At 43.0% G+C, this 19,432-nt stretch overlaps 1 protein-coding gene across 1 annotated transcript in view; it reads left to right on the plus strand.

The window, feature by feature from the left end:
* Nucleotides 1-19,432, plus strand: part of LOC138638398 (putative serine protease K12H4.7) — a 116,529-nt gene that overhangs the window by 73,950 nt on the left and 23,147 nt on the right. Inside the window, exon 6 of the mRNA XM_069727646.1 lies at nucleotides 16,996-17,197. Coding sequence (XP_069583747.1) covers nucleotides 16,996-17,197 — 202 coding nt within the window. The remainder of the gene's footprint in view (nucleotides 1-16,995; nucleotides 17,198-19,432) is intronic.

Here is a 19,432-nt window from a genome sequence, read left to right on the forward strand (position 1 = left end):
CAGAACTATCACCAATACGCGCATGCAGCACCAAGATTAATACAATTAATTGCAATATCGGGTTAACCCCACATACAATTGTATTGCATGAACCTGCAGTATGTATTTAACAATGGTAAAGAGATGATGCAAGTTGTTGTTGTTGTTAACCATCATCCAACCATTAGTAACGAGTACCTTTTGGACATAAATGCTAGCACGATTACATATTTAAATAGTAACCACTTTTTGGAGATGCCTTCTGTTTTAGGCACTTTTATTCTAAGAAGACTGGGAAACTGGGTCCTGAGACTCGCACCAATTGCTAAAAAGACCTCAGAAGTGCCCAACTCGGATGAAAGGAGCATCCATAAAGACCATGGCCATGTTCACATGTTTTGTATTTTACACCAGTATTTGTAAGCCAAAACCGAGAGTGTACAAAAAATACAGAAGTGGTGACATGTTTCTGTTAGTTTTCCTGGTTTTGGCTTACAAATACTGATGTAATATACTGACCAAATACTGAATGTGTGTACATGGCCTATGACTACACCCGTATTCCTGTGTGTGTGCTCTCCTGAGTTGTATACTTCTAAGGCTGCCGTCACACTATCAGTATTTGGTCAGTATTTTACCTCAGTATCTGTAAGCCAAAACCAGGAGTGGGTGATAAATGCAGAAGTGGTGCATATGTTTCTATTATACTTTTCCTCTAATTGTTCCACTCCTGGTTTTGGCTACAAATACTGATATAAAATACTGACCAAATACTGCTAGTGTGACGGCAGCCTAAGAAGTCATTTTGAGTGATTGGAAGGGCTCTGGACCTGGTCTTCCACGGATCTTTAGTAATGGTGCATTTACACTAACTAATTGGTTCCTGATTATTGGCCTATCTAAACATGCATCATCAAAGTGTTCATTCATCGGGTGTAATCATTTTTAAGCTTGTTTAAAAAGCTGAGCATGTGAAAACAGAACATGTACTATTGCGAACAATCGTTCTTGTACAGTTATCCTCTCTAATTTCTTAACATTTTTGGATACAAATTTCACCCATGCTGTGCCCTAAATGAGCACTTTGCTGTGCCCCTGAATAAATGGTTGCTCCTAAGGCTACGTTCACACAAGCGCATTAAAATTTGTTTGTGTTTTTAGTTTTTTTTTATTCATTAGTAATCTGCATTCAATCTGTTTTTGTGTGGTTTTGTCCATTTTTAATAGCTGCTGATGTCTAAAGTTTCCAATGACCCCCCACACCCCTACACATTGTCACTCTTGCAATACATGGCCTCCACACTATCAGCGCCTATAAAACACTGCCTCCCCACCATTCTCCCCTTGTATACTATGGTCCCCACAACGTCCTCCTTATGAACTACAACCACAGCGCCCTTTATGAATTCTACCCATCATACTATAAGGTGCCCAGGGTGGTAGTCATGGATGAGGGTCTGTCTTCTCAAATAATGGCACCTCCTAAATAAATAGGGTCACAATTCGTGTGTGTGTGTCACACTCGCAGTTCGACCAAGATCTCCTATCTCTAGCCTTCTGGATCCTCAAACAGCCGCACAAAAATCAGGGGACACCTGCTATTTATCAACCAGTTCAACTTTACTTAACAGTCCAAGTTCAATTCATGACAAAGCACAGTACGTTTTCATGTTATCAGCCTGAACTATCCCTTCGCATACTCGCTTCTTTGGCTCATGGAACCTTTTGTTTGGCTCTGCAGAATTCCCAAGAACCCCGTCTTCCTCACTTGTTTCCCTGTCCGGCCTACATTTGTTGGTAGGGAATAAGGCACTCTTACTAGTGCCTAGTTTGGCCTTGTTAAAGGAATGTCTGAAGACAGTTGCTGACATACTCATAATGCTAGGCCAATACGTATTTCTCGTGCCTCTGGTATTTCTCGTGCCTCTGCCCTTGAATTCCCACTAACAAGATCTCTAGCTGTTCTAATCAGGAAGTGCTTGCTACCCCCTCTCCATGCTGGGCTGGTTCCAAGCAAATTAACTGTATCCTAACCTGTACACTACTTTCTGCAACTAATGACCACCACTGCATATTTTCCTTCCTTAATCTAATCTCTAAGACATGTGCTAAATCCTGTGTCCTAAATCTAACGCTATACTTTTACCCTTCGCCACGACAGCACCCACTTTGAGAGAGGGACCCGCCCATAGGAACAGGAAACCTACAGAGATAAAAAGGGCGGTCCCCCTCTCCTCCTCAGTTGGTTTCCTGTTCCTATCGGAAATCCCTGGAATACCTACAGATGGAGGTGGTTGGAGCACCTCCGCCTTTGTTTCTCCTACCTGAGCCTATGCACCCGCCTGTGTGGTTCTTTCGGTGACAGCAGGGGCTGCGGCATCAGAAGCAGCGGCGGGGGAGCCACTGCATGCAGCCTCCCCCCTCGTCTGAGTGCAGGTTCCGGGCAGGTTCCGGGCGTGGAAGTCCGGCCTACGGAGGGAGCGTGTGCATGGGGGCCGGTTCCGGATGTTCTAGGAGCGGCGCCGACCCTGAACGCGCAAGTAAGTCTGCGCTGCTTCATTGAACCGGAAGTAGTTGGAGCACTTCCGGTTCGCGGTGGGCGGCGCGCTGCTGAGGACCGCGCGATTCAAATGTGAAGCCGGGACGCAGAGCCGATGCTCATTATGTCGTTCCCGGCAGATAGCGAGCTTCCACTGGTAGTGGAACGCGACAGCGCTGATAAAAGCAGCGCTAAAAGTTCTAAATCTTCAGCAAAAAAGAGTGGTCGATCCATGGATGGATCTGACACTCACAGAAGTAAGCAAAGGAGTGCGGATACAGCGCTACTCAGACCCCGCACAGCGTCTCCTCCTCCAAGACCGGTATGATAATGGAAATGAAAGCTTCACTGGGTGAGTGTTACTTTCCTCTACCTATAAGCTGATCCCTTCCTTCTCTAATCTCCCCTAGGCTAAGAAGACCATTAAGTCTAAACATTAAGAGTGTGCTCTATGCACGCAGCCCTTACCCGACACATATCCTAAAAGGCTGTGTCAGTCCTGTGTAAACCAAACCTTACAGGATGAGGCAGCTGTTACGACCACCAGTATTAGAGCCATAATACGGCAAGAAATAGTCTCTGGGATCAGAGTCATTAAGAAAGCATGATAATAAACGCCTGTCTCCTGACCCCAGTTCAGAATCTGAAGAGGGCTTAATTCATTCATCCAACACCTCAGGATCATCTCATAGTTCCTCTGAAGATGAAGGTGGAGCATGTTTTCCCGTTGAAAGCATTGACAACCTTATAAAATCCATTAGAAATACTATGGGGTGCCCAGACACTAAAGGAGCCAAATCTGCTGAAGATATTATGTTTGCAGGTCTGGGTCATAAAAAGAGACGAGCGTTTCCAGTAGTCTCTGCCATCAAGGACCTGGTAAAGAAAGAATGGGACAAACAGGGGAAGGGGTTTCTCCCGTCCTCTTCTAAGAGGCGTTACCCCTTTAGTGATGAGGACTTAGCAGTATGGTCCAAAGTCCCAAAAGTTGATGCAGCTGTAGCATCCACCTCGAAACAGTCATCTCTTCCGGTGGAGGATGCAGGAATCCTACTAGATCCCTTAGACCGCAAAACAGAGGCTCTCCTGAAAAGATCCTGGGAGACGAATACAGGAGCTTTCAAACCGGCCATATCAGGCACGTGCACAGCCAGGTCCCTATCAGTCTGGGTAGACCAACTGGAGCAACAAGTAAAAGGCAAGGTCTCGAGATAAAATCCTCCAAGCCTTGCCACTGATTAAAAGTGCCACGGCATTCTTAGCTGACGCTTCAGCGGACTCCCTCCGTTTAGCAGCGAGGTCAGCAGGTCTGGTCAATGCAGCTCGGCGTGCCCTTTGGCTCAAAGGGTGGAAGGGAGATGCTCAGTCAAAAACTAGACTATGTTCAATCCCATGCCAGGGTGAGTTCTTGTTCGGAAAGGTCCTAGATGACCTACTTAACAAAGCTGGAGAGAGAAGGAAAGGCTTCCCTAAACAGTTTCTTCCTTCTTACAGGAGAGCGTTTAGAAGACGGCCATTTAACAGGAGGAGGCCGTATGAGCCACAAAAAGATCGCTGGGAATCAAGACACCAAGCCGAAAGGTGCCGTATATAGTAACCCCGAAACATCTAGGCGGGGGCGATACTATCAGTAATGAAATCCCAGTTGGTGGCAGACTGAAGTTTTTTTTATCATAAATGGGAAGAGATAACATCAAATCAGTGGATTCTCCGTCTAATAAAAACTGGACTAAGACTAGATTTCTGTAAATTACCACAGGATAACTTTGTAGTAACATCATTAAAAGCGCCGGAACAACAAGAAGCGCTTCAGTTAGAAATTCTAAGCCTTTTGGCTAAGAATGTTCTCATCGAAGTACCATACAGTCAGAAAGGGAGGGGATTTTATTCCCCTTTATTTCTGGTTCCAAAACCAGATGGTACTTTTCGTACTATAATTATTCTAAAAAAATTAAATTCTTTTTTGCATGATCATACCTTTAAGATGGAGTCAATAAGATCAACCATAAAACTTTTGTTTCCTAGGTGCTTTATGGCAGGGCTGGACCTAAAGGATGCATATTATCATCTTCCAATCCATGCAGACCACCAACAATATCTCAGGGTGGCAATAAACCTACAAGGCCGGGTCCATCACTTCCAGTTTACGGCCATGCCATTCGGCCTTTCTATGGCTCCTCGAATTTTCACAAAGGTTATGCTAGAGGTGATGGCCTATCTACGTCATCAGGACACACTAATTGTGCCCTATTTAGATGATTTCCTGATAATTGGTAATTCAGCATCTCAGTGTGAAGAACGCTTGTCTAATACCATTTCATCGTTACAGGCTCTAGGTTGGATTGTAAACTTCAAAAAATCAAGGCTGCATCCAGAGACTCTTCAGTCCTTCCTAGGACTACTCTTGGACTCTGTAAGTCAAAAATGTCTTTTACCAGAGGTCAAAAAAACAATCATAATTTCAAAAGTCGTCGAAGCAAGATCTAGTCCTCGTATGTCCCTTAGAGATGCCATGTCTCTCCTGGGTTCTCTCCTCCTGCATTCCTGCGGTTCAATGGGCCCAATACCATACTAGGGCTTTACAACACCAGATACTCCATGCCCAGTCATTTTTCCAGGAGCATCTAAATACAAAAATTACCTTATCTAATGAGGTGCTTCAATCACTACTTTGGTGGTTGAATAAAGACCATTTGTCCAGAGGAGTCTTATGGACAATTAGGTCCTCTAAATTACTCACTACTGACGCAGGCCCAGAGGGATGGGGAGCCCATCTGGATCAAAATATAGCCCAAGGTCGCTGGAATTCTTTTGAGATTCAACAGTCTTCCAACTGGAAAGAACTAAATGCAGTATATTATGCTTTGAAATTTTTTTCTTCCCCAGCTTCGTGGTTCTCATGTCAAGATCCGATCGGACAACACAACTGTCGTCGCATATTTAAATCGGCAAGGCGGAACGCGATCAGGAAGTCTGATGTGTTCAGCGGCAGAAATATTCGATCTAGCAGAACCCAATTTCCTTTCTCTCATGGCTGTCCATATCAGAGGAATAGAAAACTTAAGGGCCGACTTCCTAAGTCGTCACATGCTCCGCCAGGGAGAATGGATCCTCAATCATCGCGTATTCAAAAACATAGTGGACATATGGGGCCTTCCGCAGATAGATTTGTTTGCAACCAGGAGCAACAGGCAGGTACCAATGTTTGCATCCCTGAATCCGGCAGATCGTCCAGATATAATAGACTCACTCCAGTATCCTTGGAGTTACGATCTGGCCTACGCTTTCCCACCAATGATGCTAATTCCATTGGTGGTCAAGAAAATAAGAGAAGAGAAATCGAGGGTGATTTTGATAGCCCCATTTTGGCCGAAGAGGCCCTGGTTCTCCTGTCTTCGAGCGATGTCAGTTTGCGAACCATGGATTCTGCCAATGACACCAGACCTACTGTCCCAAGGTCCATTCTACCATCCACAAGTGAAGGGCCTCCACCTCACGGCGTGGAACTTGAGAGGCAGATATTGACTTTGAGAGGGTTCTCTCAAAAACTAATCAACACACTACTGTTAAGCAGAAAAAAATCTACGACTATAATATACAGTAGAATATGGAGAAAATTCCTTGACTTCTATACGAAACCTTTTTCCAGCAAGGTTCCTATTAAGGCCATCCTTGAATTTTTACAAAGAGGCCATGAGCTGGGGTTATCAGTCAATACTTTGAGAGTTCAGGTATCTGCCCTGGGAGCCCTTTATAGCGCTAATATTGCTGGTAATAAATGGGTTAAAAGATTTATTAGAGCATGTGAAAGAGGTACACCAGTACATGTCCCACGTTTACCTCCTTGGGATTTGAATTTAGTCCTAGACGCCTTAACAGGACCTCCCTTTGAGCCCTTGCATTCTATCCCTCTAAAAAATATTACATACAAGGTAGCCTTATTAATAGCCTTGACCTCTGCCAGAAGAGTGGGAGATATCCAGGCTCTTTCCATAGATCCTCCGTTCCTAATGACATATCAGGACAGAGTGGTTCTCAAACCCGATCCTTCATATCTCCCTAAAGTAGCTACAAAATACCATAGATCCCAAGAAATTTTTCTACCTTCCTTTTATGATAATCCAACAAATTCAGAGGAGGAGATGCTACATATGTTGGATGTTAAAAGAGCGGTCCTGAGCTACATAGAGAGAACCCAGTCCTACAGACAGAGTAGGGCTCTGTTGGTCTCTTTTCAGGGTCATCGAAAAGGCTACGGGGTCACAAAAGCTACCTTGTCTCGATGGATCAAAGCTGCCATCTGTCTTGCATACTTGTCAAAAGGCAAAGATCCTCCAGAGGGAGTAAAGGCGCATTCAGCTCGAGCTGTATCACCCTCGTGGGCGGAGAATAAAGACATCTCCATCGAGCTTATATGTAAGGCCGCAACCTGGTCGTCGCCTTCAACATTCTATAAACACTATAGACTTGATCTGTCTTCCACCTCTGACTTGGCATTCGGGAGAGCCGTCCTTAGTACGGTAATCCCACCCAGGTGAAGGTTCTCTGAAAGTCTCTCAAAGTGGGTGCTGTCGTGGCGAAGGGTAAAAAACCGGATTACGTACCGGTAATGATCTTTTAATGAGCCACGACAGCACCCTGTCACTTCCCACCCTTGTAGATATGTATGTTTATTAATACTAAAATATTCGCATGGGTGATTATAGATATGATAAGATATACCTGTAATTAAGGATGTACACTAATTTAACAACGGCGGTTCCTCTCGTACTCTGAAAAACAACTGAGGAGGAGAGGGGGACCGCCCTTTTTATCTCTGTAGGTTTCCTGTTCCTATGGGCGGGTCCCTCTCTCAAAGTGGGTGCTGTCGTGGCTCATTAAAAGAGCATTACCGGTACGTAATCCGGCTTTTTCCCTATACACCACTACACCTTACTAACGTTATACGTTGGTTACATTATATTATATGAACTGCATACATTAGTGCTTATAAGATTCTCTGCATTTTCATACTAAATTACTCCATAGAAATACAGCGAAATCACAATTTTCAACACATTTAATAAACCTCTTTTTGGAAGACACATAATAGTGTCACTCTTACAATACCATTCTCCCTTCAAAACTATGGGCTCCACAAGGTCCCCACTTCACACTCTATCTCCATACTGTTCCCTCACAGTATCGCTCACTTTATATCCTGAACCTTTACCCCCTCCACCCTCCTGTAACGGTTTATTGTAAGGCTTTGTGCACACGTTGCGTTTTTTTCGCAGTTTTTCCCGATAAAAAAACGCATACAATAAGCATCCCATCATTTAGAATGAATTCTGCATGTTTTGTGCACATGATGCGTTTTTTTCCACGAAAAAACGCATCGCGATAAAAACCGCAGCATGTTCATTAATTTTGCAGTTTTTTTTTTTTCGGATTTCCCACTACAAAATGCATTGGGAAGTGTCCGGAAAAAAACGTGTCACAACCACGTCAAAAACGCTGCAAAAAACGCATGCGGTTTTCTTGCGGATTTCTTGCAGAAAATGTCCGGTTTTTCTCAGGAATTTTCTGCGAGAAATCCTGAACGTGTGCACATAGCCTAAAAGTCCCTTGTATTTTCAGCTCAATGGAGTATTTGTGATACTTATTCTCTTCTGTTCGAGCTCTGCCGTTTCCATAAAAGATACCGCTTCATTGGATGTAGTGAGACGTAATACTACTGCACGTGCCCGTCCAGCAAAACGTCCTCTATTACACAATAGGGTCATTTATTTTTGAAAATTGGCCGATTTTCCTAAATGTGGTTTTGTTGTGGAATAGACTCTTTGCTGCACAGACAAGTGTTATGAGTTACTTGTCTAATCGGTCATGCACCATGTTTTCCACTCTACTCCTTTAGGAAATGCACCTAGCGTATAGGTTACTATTGTAAAATTTAAAAAATTGCTTTCATTTATGCGATTTGCTTGCAGGCTGCACACTACCTTCATTTCAACATGCGTCAGAGTAGAAGATTTGTATTACTGCAGCTCTTCACTTCCTCCCTATTGACGTCTGTTATTGCAGCAGAGAATTTTAAAAACTACTTCTAGACTAGATTCTTTAGGATTTTTTTATCTTAGTTCAATAGATGATTTTAAATATAACCATTGCATAGTATTTTATTGGTAGATATATCTAAAACAATGTTTTAAAAAGTACAATCTTTCTTTTTCTTTCTTTTTCTTTCTTTTTCTTTCTTTTTCTTTCTTTTTCTTTCTTTTTCTTTCTTTTTCTTTCTTTTTCTGCCTATTGCATTGTAAAACAGGTCAAGTTTCTCTTCTTCAAGATTATAGGCTTTATTGATCAAAGCTTTTGCTATTTATATGGAACTTGTCATGTCCCGACTCCCGAACACTATGACCAGATATGTGCTGGATAATCTACAGGTTAACAGCGTTGCAATGCTATTTTGCCGACTCAATGAAAGTGTAGCTACTATGAGAAAATGAGCTTTATTCCTTCCAGCGGCTTTCCGTCACAGGTGTGAACGGAGCATCTAATCAGTCTCACTGAATGCAATGCAGAGCGAACTGAATCATTATGCTGGGACGCATTTACAGCCTCTGACTGTGTACAGAGCAGTGACTGAAGGCATGCCTCTATATGACTGAAAGCCACCAGCTCCTGGGAGGAATGGCCATTTTCTCCCAGTAGCCGGGCTTTCAGTTAGGTGGCTGAACAACATTGTATTGCAATTAACATGCAGATTAATCCAAGTGTAAGGACTTGGACTGTATATCTGTTTCTAGTTGCTGTTTGCCCTCAGTTCAGTTACTTTTGCCCTTACCTAAGATGGAGTCATTGGCCTCACGGGGGCCATCTTGTTTCCTGTCAGATTTTCCATGTTCCTGTCTGTGGTGTATTTAAGGGAGCTCTGAATATATACTCATTGCTTGAGTATCTTGTTCCTGACTTGTGATCAAGCTGGAAGAACTGCTATCTTGCTGGTTTCTTCGTTACTTTGGGATACCCCATCTGTCTCCGGTTCTACATCTCTTCATTGCAAAGACTTGTTTCCCTGGATCTGCTCTGCACCCGTCTCTGCTGCTGGACTGCTCCCTGCTAGGAGGCCTAGCCTGGTCTCCAGGTCTCTGGATCTCACATACTTGGACTTCCACGGTCTGTACACGTGCTTACTGCCTATCCAGCTCTGTCTGCTACTAACCTGCTGTGTCATAGCTGTTTACCTGCATATCATTATAAATATTCTTGAACTCTTAACCTATTGACTCTCGGCCTCTTTTCTGACCCATGATACTGATCTCCACTGCACTTAGCACTAAGTTTATTACATAATACTCAAGCCCAAAAAAAAAAATGGAGATCTCTGGGTCAGATTCTATGGGGGTGCGAATGAAAAAACTTTGCTCATTTGTCTCTGGACTTCATGTGGAGCTGCAGGCTATAAAAACTAAACTTGGGACATTAGAATCGCAAACTAATCACAATGCGAATGTAGCTGATACGTCTATTCAGGCCTTAGCGTCTCGACTTTCAAATGTGGAGATTACAGCTGCAAACATGGTATCTGCTCCAATCCCGGCTCCTGGTCCAGCTTTTCCTAAACTCCCACCATTCAGGTTTGGTGGTGAAAGAGAGAAATTTCGGGGGTTTTTGAATCAATGTCAGCTGTATTTCTCTGCACGTGCAGCCCAGTTTGCAACTGATCGGGATAAAGTATTGACTATAATTATGTTGCTAACAAACAAAGCATTAGCCTGGGCTAATCCACTGATTGAGACTAATGATGTGTGCTTGAATTCCCTGAAAGACTTTACTGCAGCAGTGTGTCAGATGTTTGACCCTAATCGGAGTATCACAGCTGAAACCGCATTACTGACACTACGTCAGGGGAAGCGTCCTGTTGTGGAATACGCAATGGAGTTTCGGAAATGGGTGCTGGATACAACATGGTGCGATTCAGCGAAATATGCAGTGTTCAGGAGAGGTTTATCTGCTTCCATCAAAGATGAACTAGCTCGAGGTGAATCACCTACTAACTTGGCTGACTTTATACATCATTGCATTCGGATTGATATTCGTCTTACCGAACGTCGCCAAGAAAAATGGGCCGATGCTAATCGTAATAACTTTATGCCTTTTCCATCCACCAAGGAAACGCTGACTAAGACTTTATCTCAGACAGAGCTGGAACCTATGCAGATTGACGCAGTACGGAGGAAACCCATCGATGCACGTAAAGAATATCGCTTTAAAGAGAATTTATGTTTTTACTGCGGTAAATCGGGTCATTATATTTCAGAGTGCCCCGGGAAAAATCGCAAGTCCGCAGCTGCGGTTACTGGACTTGATTTTTCGGATTTATCTTCAGTGTGTTCTCTTCCGCACAGACAGGAAATATCTGCTGAAAACTTTGATTTTCCTGATGACTCATCAGTAACATCATCACCTGTGGACATAGCTTTACTTTCCGTTAGTTCTACCACAGCGAGGAGGGATTCGCTCTGTTGCATTTCCATCAAAATTCAGGTGTGTTCCTGCTGGATCACCTGCTCCGCCATGATAGATTCTGGAGCTTGCAGCAATGTTATGGACATCTCTTTTGCTGAAAAACATGGCATTCGCTCACGAAAAAGAGACTCTCCGGTGTTTATGGAAACCGTGGACGGGTCTCCACTAATTTCTGGGCCTGTGAAACTTGAAACAGTCCCATTAAAGATCCGTATGGGCGCGGATCATTCTGAAAATATGTCCTTTTTGTTGATTTCTTCTCCCAATTTTCCTATTATTTTAGGTTTGCCTTGGTTGCGGCTGCGAAATCCGACTATCATTTGGACAACAAAAGAATTACAGTTTCCAAATGAATCAGCATTGTCTGGAGAGCTGGCTCCAGTGAAGACTGCAGTCACGGTCGACTCGACATTGCCGGTAGAGTATCGGGATTTTAGTGATGTGTGTGACAAAAAAAAATGCGGATAAATTACCGCCACATCGGCCTTATGACTGTCCCGTGGAATTATTGCCTGGTGCCGCAATTCCTTTCGGGAGTATTTATCCATTGTCTGGGCCAGAATTAAAAGCTCTCAAGGAATACATAGATGAAAACCTAGCTAAGGGGTTTATACGACCATCTTCCTCCCCAGCAGGTGCTCCAATCTTCTTTGTCAAAAAGAAAGATGGCTCACTCCGAGCATGCATTGATTACCGGGAGCTCAACAAAATCACAATCAAACTCTTATCCACTTCCACTAATTCCCGAATTACTTGAGAGAGTGCGACATGCCAAAATCTTCACAAAATTGGATCTTCGTGGAGCGTACAATCTAGTACGGATTCGTCCTGGCGATGAGTGGAAAACAGCTTTTCGGTCACGTTATGGGCATTTCGAGTATCTCGTTATGTCTTTCGGCCTTCGTAACGCACCGGCTACATTCCAGCATTTGGCGAATGATGTTTTCAGGGATATACTCGATATTTTTGTTGTGATTTATTTGGATGACATTTTGATTTTTTTCCAGCAATATCGAGGACCACCAGCGACACGTGAAAATGGTTTTGTATCGTCTACGGCAGAATCACTTATACATCAAACTGGAGAAATGTGAGTTTCACAAAACAGAAATTCAATTCTTGGGATATGTTATTTCTCCCTAGGGTCTCAGTATGGATGCAAGCAAGACCCAAGCCATTCAGGAGTGGCCAACTCCTAAGTCGGTGAAGGAAGTACAGCGATTCATCGGATTCGCCAATTTTTACAGACGCTTTATTAAAAATTTTTCAGCGATTGTTGCGCCCATAACTCAGTTAACCCAGAAGAAGACGCCGTTCGTCTGGTCTCCTCAAGCTCAAACAGCATTTTCTACGTTGAAATCTAGATTTACGACAGCTCCCATTCTTGTCCACCCTGATCCAGACAAGGCCTTCATAGTGGAAGTGGATGCCTCGGACTGTGCTGTAGGGGCCATACTTTCGCAAAGAACAGGTGAGAAAGATCTCTTGCATCCGTGTGCCTTTCTCTCGCAAAAATTGTCACCCGCAGAAAGGAATTATGACGTTGGCAATAAGGAACTGTTAGCCATCATAACCGCATTTAAGGAATGGAGACATCTGTTACAAGGAGCATCCCAACAGATTGTTATACTCACGGATCATCGGAATCTTGAATTCATGAGGTCGGCAAGATGTCTGAAACCTAGACAGGCTCGGTGGAATCTTTCTTAATCAATTTGATTTTGTCATTTCCTATAGGCCGGGCTCGCGTAATAAGAAGGCTGATGCACTATCCAGGATTCATTCAGATGAAGCAATTTCAGCTTCATCTTCAAGGACCATTCTATCTGAGAAAAACTTTGTAAGTGTCTTGCATAATCAGGATCTTCTAACTGAGATTAAGGAAGCTTATGCTGCAGATTCGCTTTTGAGTCAGCCACCCACTCAGGTAAATCTGACTTTCAAGAATGGACTTTGGTTTCAAGGACAGCGTTTGTATATCCCAGAAACAGTAAAACTGAGTGTGTTGAAATTAATGCATGACTCTAAGGTTGCCGGTCATAGGGGAGTTCAGAAGACTCAGGAATTTCTGTCTCGTTTTTTCTGGTGGCCGACTTTTCGGAAAGATGTTCTTCGGTATGTCTCATCATGTGAGGTATGTGCCAAGTCAAAAGTTCCTCGTTCTTCACCTACTGGACTGTTGCAACCTCTGCCTGTTCCATCCCGTCCCTGGGGCTCTATTTCAATGGATTTTATTGTGGAGTTGCCTTTGTCACAGGGAAAAACCACGATTCTTGTAGTAGTTGACCGGTTGACTAAAGCTGCTCATTTTATTCCCTGTGCTGGTGTCCCAACAGCTAAGCAAACAGCGGATCTTGTTGTGCAAAATGTTTTTCGTTTACACGGAGCTCCGGATGAAGTAATATCTGATCGTGGGGTTCAATTCACCTCACGGTTCTGGCAAAGCTTCTGTGCTGCTCTGGACATCAAAGTAAAATTATCATCTGCTTTTCATCCACAGTCTAACGGCCAAACAGAGCGAACCAACCAAACTTTGGAGCAGTATCTGCGTTGCTACGTGTGTCATCTTCAAGACGATTGGGTGAGTCTACTGCCATTGGCTGAGTTCACGTATAACAACTCTCAGAATGCTTCAACCAAATTATCTCCGTTCTTTGCTAACAAGGGATATCATCCCAGTATTCTCCCTCGACTCCCCATAGACATGTCTGTGCCTGCGGTTGCTGACCGCATTGCATCTTTACAGCAAAATTTGGACGTTCTAAAGAATACTTTAGTTTCAGCACAGGAAAGATTTAAAAAGGCAGCAGACAGATTCCGTAAGCCAGCACCAACATACAAGGTAGGAGACATGGTCTGGCTCTCAACAAAAAACTTGAAACTCAGAATTCCGACTTCCAAGTTGGGGCAAAAATATGTTGGCCCATATAAGATCAGCGGTATTGTGAGTCCTGTAGCCTGTCGACTCAAGTTGCCTAACTCTCTAAGAATTCATCCTGTTTTCCATGTTTCCCTGCTTAAACCAGCAGTGCCTAATTCTTTTCCTGGACGCACCTCTGCTCCTCCTGATCCAGTCCTCATTGACGGGCAAGAGGAATTCGTCGTGGAGAAAATCTTGGATTCACGGATTCATAGGAGACGTCTTCAGTATCTGGTGAAATGGCAGGGATACTCGACTGAAGAAAATTCCTGGGAACCTCTGGAGAACATCCATGCTCCCCATCTGATCAGAATGTTTCACAGCAGATACCCCAATAAGCCAGACTTGAGATCGTCCAGAGGACGTTTTTTAAGAAGGGAGTAATGTAAGGACTTGGACTGTATATCTGTTTCTAGTTGCTGTTTGCCCTCAGTTCAGTTACTTTTGCCCTTACCTAAGATGGAGTCATTGGCCTCACGGGGGCCATCTTGTTTCCTGTCAGATTTTCCATGTTCCTGTCTGTGGTGTATTTAAGGGAGCTCTGAATATATACTCATTGCTTGAGTATCTTGTTCCTGACTTGTGATCAAGCTGGAAGAACTGCTATCTTGCTGGTTTCTTCGTTACTTTGGGATACCCCATCTGTCTCCGGTTCTACATCTCTTCATTGCAAAGACTTGTTTCCCTGGATCTGCTCTGCACCCGTCTCTGCTGCTGGACTGCTCCCTGCTAGGAGGCCTAGCCTGGTCTCCAGGTCTCTGGATCTCACATACTTGGACTTCCACGGTCTGTACACGTGCTTACTGCCTATCCAGCTCTGTCTGCTACTAACCTGCTGTGTCATAGCTGTTTACCTGCATATCATTATAAATATTCTTGAACTCTTAACCTATTGACTCTCGGCCTCTTTTCTGACCCATGATACTGATCTCCACTGCACTTAGCACTAAGTTTATTACACCAAGATTTGAAGGCTAATTGTTTATGGAAACCTAAGTTTCACTTTAATTCCTTTTATTTTTAGCACTACCTATACTGTAAAATTTGTCCTGATGCTCCTCTCTATAATTCAGTGGGCCTGTGCATGGACTTGTAAGTCTCCAGTGCTATACTGGATGATACTTTCTTGCCCCTACTACCGATAACACATAAAGGAGCCCTGTTAAAATCTGCCGTATTCCCTACTCCGAATACCTGCCCTCTGTTATTCTAGTCCGTGCTCATAAAGTAGCGGAGAGGCACTGAGAAACTGACTACTGGCAATCCACCTAACAGGCATTGAATGGCAGCATGGGTGAAAAGTGAGACCCCTAAGGGCAGCAGTTTTGGAGAATAGATAGATAAATTTTTTTTTTAATTCATTTGTTTTTTGGGGACGTGGGAGAGATGATAAATATTTTTAACCCCTTAGTGATGGAGCCAATTTTTTGAAATCTGACCAGTGTCACTTTATGTGGTAACAACTCTGCAATGCTTCAACAAATCCCAGTGATTTTTTTCGTGACACATTATACTTTATGATAATTGTAAATTTAGGTCAATATGTTTTGTGTTTATTTAGAAAAAATATAAAACAATTGAGAAAAATGTTAAAAATTACCAATTTTCAAACTTTGAATGATTATCCCTTTAATCCAGATGGCCATACCTCAGCAAACCATTAATAAATAACATTTCCCACATGTCTGCTTTACATCAGCACCATTTGTAAAATGTTTTATTTTGTTAGCATTTTAGGAGGGTTAAAAATGTAGCAGCAATTTTTCATTTTTTTCAAGGAAATTTACAAAATTTATTTTTTTAGGGACTTATCCATGTTTGAAGTGACTTTAGGGGTCTCATATATTGGGAAACCCCCAAACGTGATACCATTTTAAAAACAGCACCTCCTGACATATTGAAAACTGCAGTCAGATGGTTTATTAACTCTTCAGGTGCTTTACAGGAATTAATGCAAAGTGGCATGATAGAGATATTTAGGTGGTAAAAATGCACATTTTCATTCCTAACTTCTGAACAGATTACTACAGCAATCAGACTCTAAGGCCGCGATTTGGTCATGAATTGCCATGGCAAACATCAGGACCACACAATCATGATCTGAGGGCACCAATTTGGTTAAATAGGAAGCCCCCATACTCTGTTAACCATTTATAATGATGTAGTCACTATTGACAGCAGCATCTAAGGGGTTAAACAGACGGTGCAAACACTGATCGTGGCTTACAGCAAGTTGTCAGTTATAGTGTACAGCCGACAGTTGCTGGATTGTCACCTGTATGGGGAGGCTATTCTTATATCTCAGGTCAGTTAAAAGATGTATTGGATGTCATTAAGGGGTTAAAATTGCAAATTTAATATTTGGGGTCATTAATAATTGGAGTCAGGAGGTAAGAAACTACAGAGGCCATTTCACTCCAGCCAAGCCTTCTTGCCTCTCTCCTCTCTGGTAATGACCCTTATTGGAAAACCGGAGTAATCTAACTACCTAATTGCTAGACCTGCCTGGCCTAGGATATGATCTGGACGTGCATGGCAGCACTTATGCTGTACCATTTCTAATTGCAATGCTGTAGTATTAATCATAGTTCTTGTTAAAAATTTTTTCTATTATTATTAAAAAATGTTACTATCTGGATGGCAGGGAACTTGGTTTGGCCTCATAATATTAATACAACCTAAAATGCATTGTAATCCCTTATTTACATAGTTAGTAAACTTGGAAAATCTATTATCCTATAGTATTTATCAAGAGGAAGAAAAAACCAAGTCCTATGAGGTAGATGTACAGTAAGTTGTCCTCAAGTTTTGGCTAAATGGGCTTCCGGACTCTAAAATAAATCTCTATCATTAAAGTATATTTTTTACAGATATGCAACTTCCAAATTGATGGAAAACATAATTAATTGTCCAGTAGTTAACCATTCACATCTGTGTTGGACCAATAGGAGCGTCCATAAGATCCATCTGTCATTACCTTTTGGTCTGTGTGTATGACAGAAACCACAAAAGTTAAATTTGCACATGTTTTCTTTCCTCTTGTAAGGGCGTGAAGAGTGGAAATATAACTATTCAGGTGGTGTGTGACGTTATGTCCAATGAAACCATTGGATCTCCGTATGACAGATACGTTGAAGTTATCCAGAACATTAGGAAAGCTCGAAAGGAAAAGTGCATTGAAGCAAGTTACCAGCAATTTGTGCATGACATGAGTGACATCCGCTGGAAAGGATCGGCTTCATCTGGAGGTAAGAAGTAGATATGTAACTATACCGTTTCTATAGGAATTCCTAAAATGTCTTTGGGAGCCAGAGTGATTCTGATATAACTCCTGCCCAGATCCTTCCTCTACTAGTCTGCAGGTTCATTATGACTGATGCTTATGATGGTGCTATATGTCCACAGTAACATAGAAATACATGGACGTAACATGGTTAGCAAGGCCGAAAAAAGACATTTGACCATCCAGTTCAGCCTATATTCCATCAGAATAAATCTAGATATCTACGTCCTTCTAAAGAACCTAATAACCTAATAACTGTAAGATACAATATTGTTACGCTCCAGGAAGACATCCAGGCCTCTCTTGAACCCCTCGACTGAGTTCGCCATCACCATCTCCTCAGGCAAGGAATTCCAGATTCTCACAGCCCTAACAGTAAAGAATCCTCTTTTATGTTGGTGGAAAAACCTTCTCTCCTCCAGATGAGGAGAATGTCTCCTTGTGACTGTCACCTTCCTTGGTATAAACAGATCCTCGGAGAGATAATTGTATTGTCCCCTTATATATTTATACATGGCTATTAGATCGCCCCTCAATCGTCTTCTTTCTAGACTAAATAAACCTAATTTTGCTAACCTCTCTGGGTATTTGTAGTTCCCCCATCCCCTTTATTAATTTTGTTGCCCTCCTTTTGTACTCGCTCTAGTTCCATTATATCCTTCCTGATCACCGGTGCCCAAAACTGTACAGCGTACTCTGTGTGGTCTAACCATGGATTTGTACAGAGGCAGTATAATGCTCTCATCATGTGTATCCAGACCTCTTTTAATGCACCCCATGATCCTGTTTGCCCTGGCAGTTGCTGCCTGGCACTGGCTGCTCCAGGTAAGTTTATCATTAACTAGGATCCCCAAGTCTTTCTCCGTGTCAGATTTACCCAGTGGTTTTCCGTTCAGTGTGTAATGGTGATATTGATTCCTTCTTCCCATGTGTATAACCTTACATTTATCATTGTTAAACCGCATCTGCCACCTTTCGGCCCAAGTATCCAACTTATCCAGATCCATCTGTAGCAGAATACGATCTTCTCTTGACTGCTTTACATAGTTTGTATTATCTGCAAATATCAATATTTTACTGTGTAAACCTTCTACCAGATCATTAATAAATATGTTAAAGAGAATACCGTATATACTCGAGTATTAGCCGAGACCCCTAACTTTGCCACAAAAAACTGGGAAAACTTAATGACTCGAGTATAAGCCTAAGGTGGAAAATGCAGCAGCTACCGGTAAATGTCAAAAGTAAAAAGATACCAATAAAAGTAAAATTAATTGAGACATCAATAGGTTAAGTGTTTTTGAATATCCATATTGAATCAGGAAACCCCCTATAATGCTCCATACAGTTCATGATGGGCCCCATAAGATGCTCCATATTAAAATATGCCCCATATAATGCTGCACAAATGTTGACTATGGCCCCATGAGATGCTCCATATAGATATTTGCCCCATATGCTGTTGCTGCGAGTAAAAAAATAAATAAATAAAATAAATGGCATACTCAACTCTTGTCGCCCAGGCCCCCAGCACTGGCAATATTCACCTGTCCTCGTTCCACCGCTGGGCTCAGTCTTCAGCGTCCTCTGCACTGATGTTCAGGCAGAGGGTGTGCACTAACCACGTCATCGCGCCCTCTGACCTGAGCGTTACAGCAGAGGACGCGGAAGACTGAGCCCGGTGGTGGAACTAGGAGAGGTGAATATTGCGCTATTCTGCTCACCCTCCCCATTATACTCACCTGCTCCCTGCGCAGTCCCTGGCAGCTTCCCTGATGGTCTTCTCCGGGCGCTGACTGCTTCTTCCAGCATTGAGCGGTCACCGGTACCGCTCATTACAGTAATGAATATGCGGCTCCACCCCTATGGGAGTGGAGTCGCGTCCATATTAATTGCTGTAATGAGCGGTACCACGTGACTGCTCAATGCTGCAAGAAGCTGTCAGCGCCCGGAGACCATCGGAGATGCAGGGACCTCGCCAGGAGCAGGTGAGTATATCACAGCCGCCGTTCCCCCTCCCCCGCCGACCCCCCTGGGACAATGACTCGAGTATAAGCAGAGAGCGGCACTTTCAGCCTAAATAAATGGGCTGAAAATCTCGGCTTATACTTGAGTATATACAGAAGGTCCCAACACCAACTCCTGCGATATCCCACTGGTCACAGCGACCCAGTTAGAGAATATACCATTTATAACCACC

Source organism: Ranitomeya imitator, chromosome 5 (assembly GCF_032444005.1).
Source record: "Ranitomeya imitator isolate aRanImi1 chromosome 5, aRanImi1.pri, whole genome shotgun sequence".
NCBI lineage: Eukaryota > Metazoa > Chordata > Amphibia > Anura > Dendrobatidae > Ranitomeya > Ranitomeya imitator.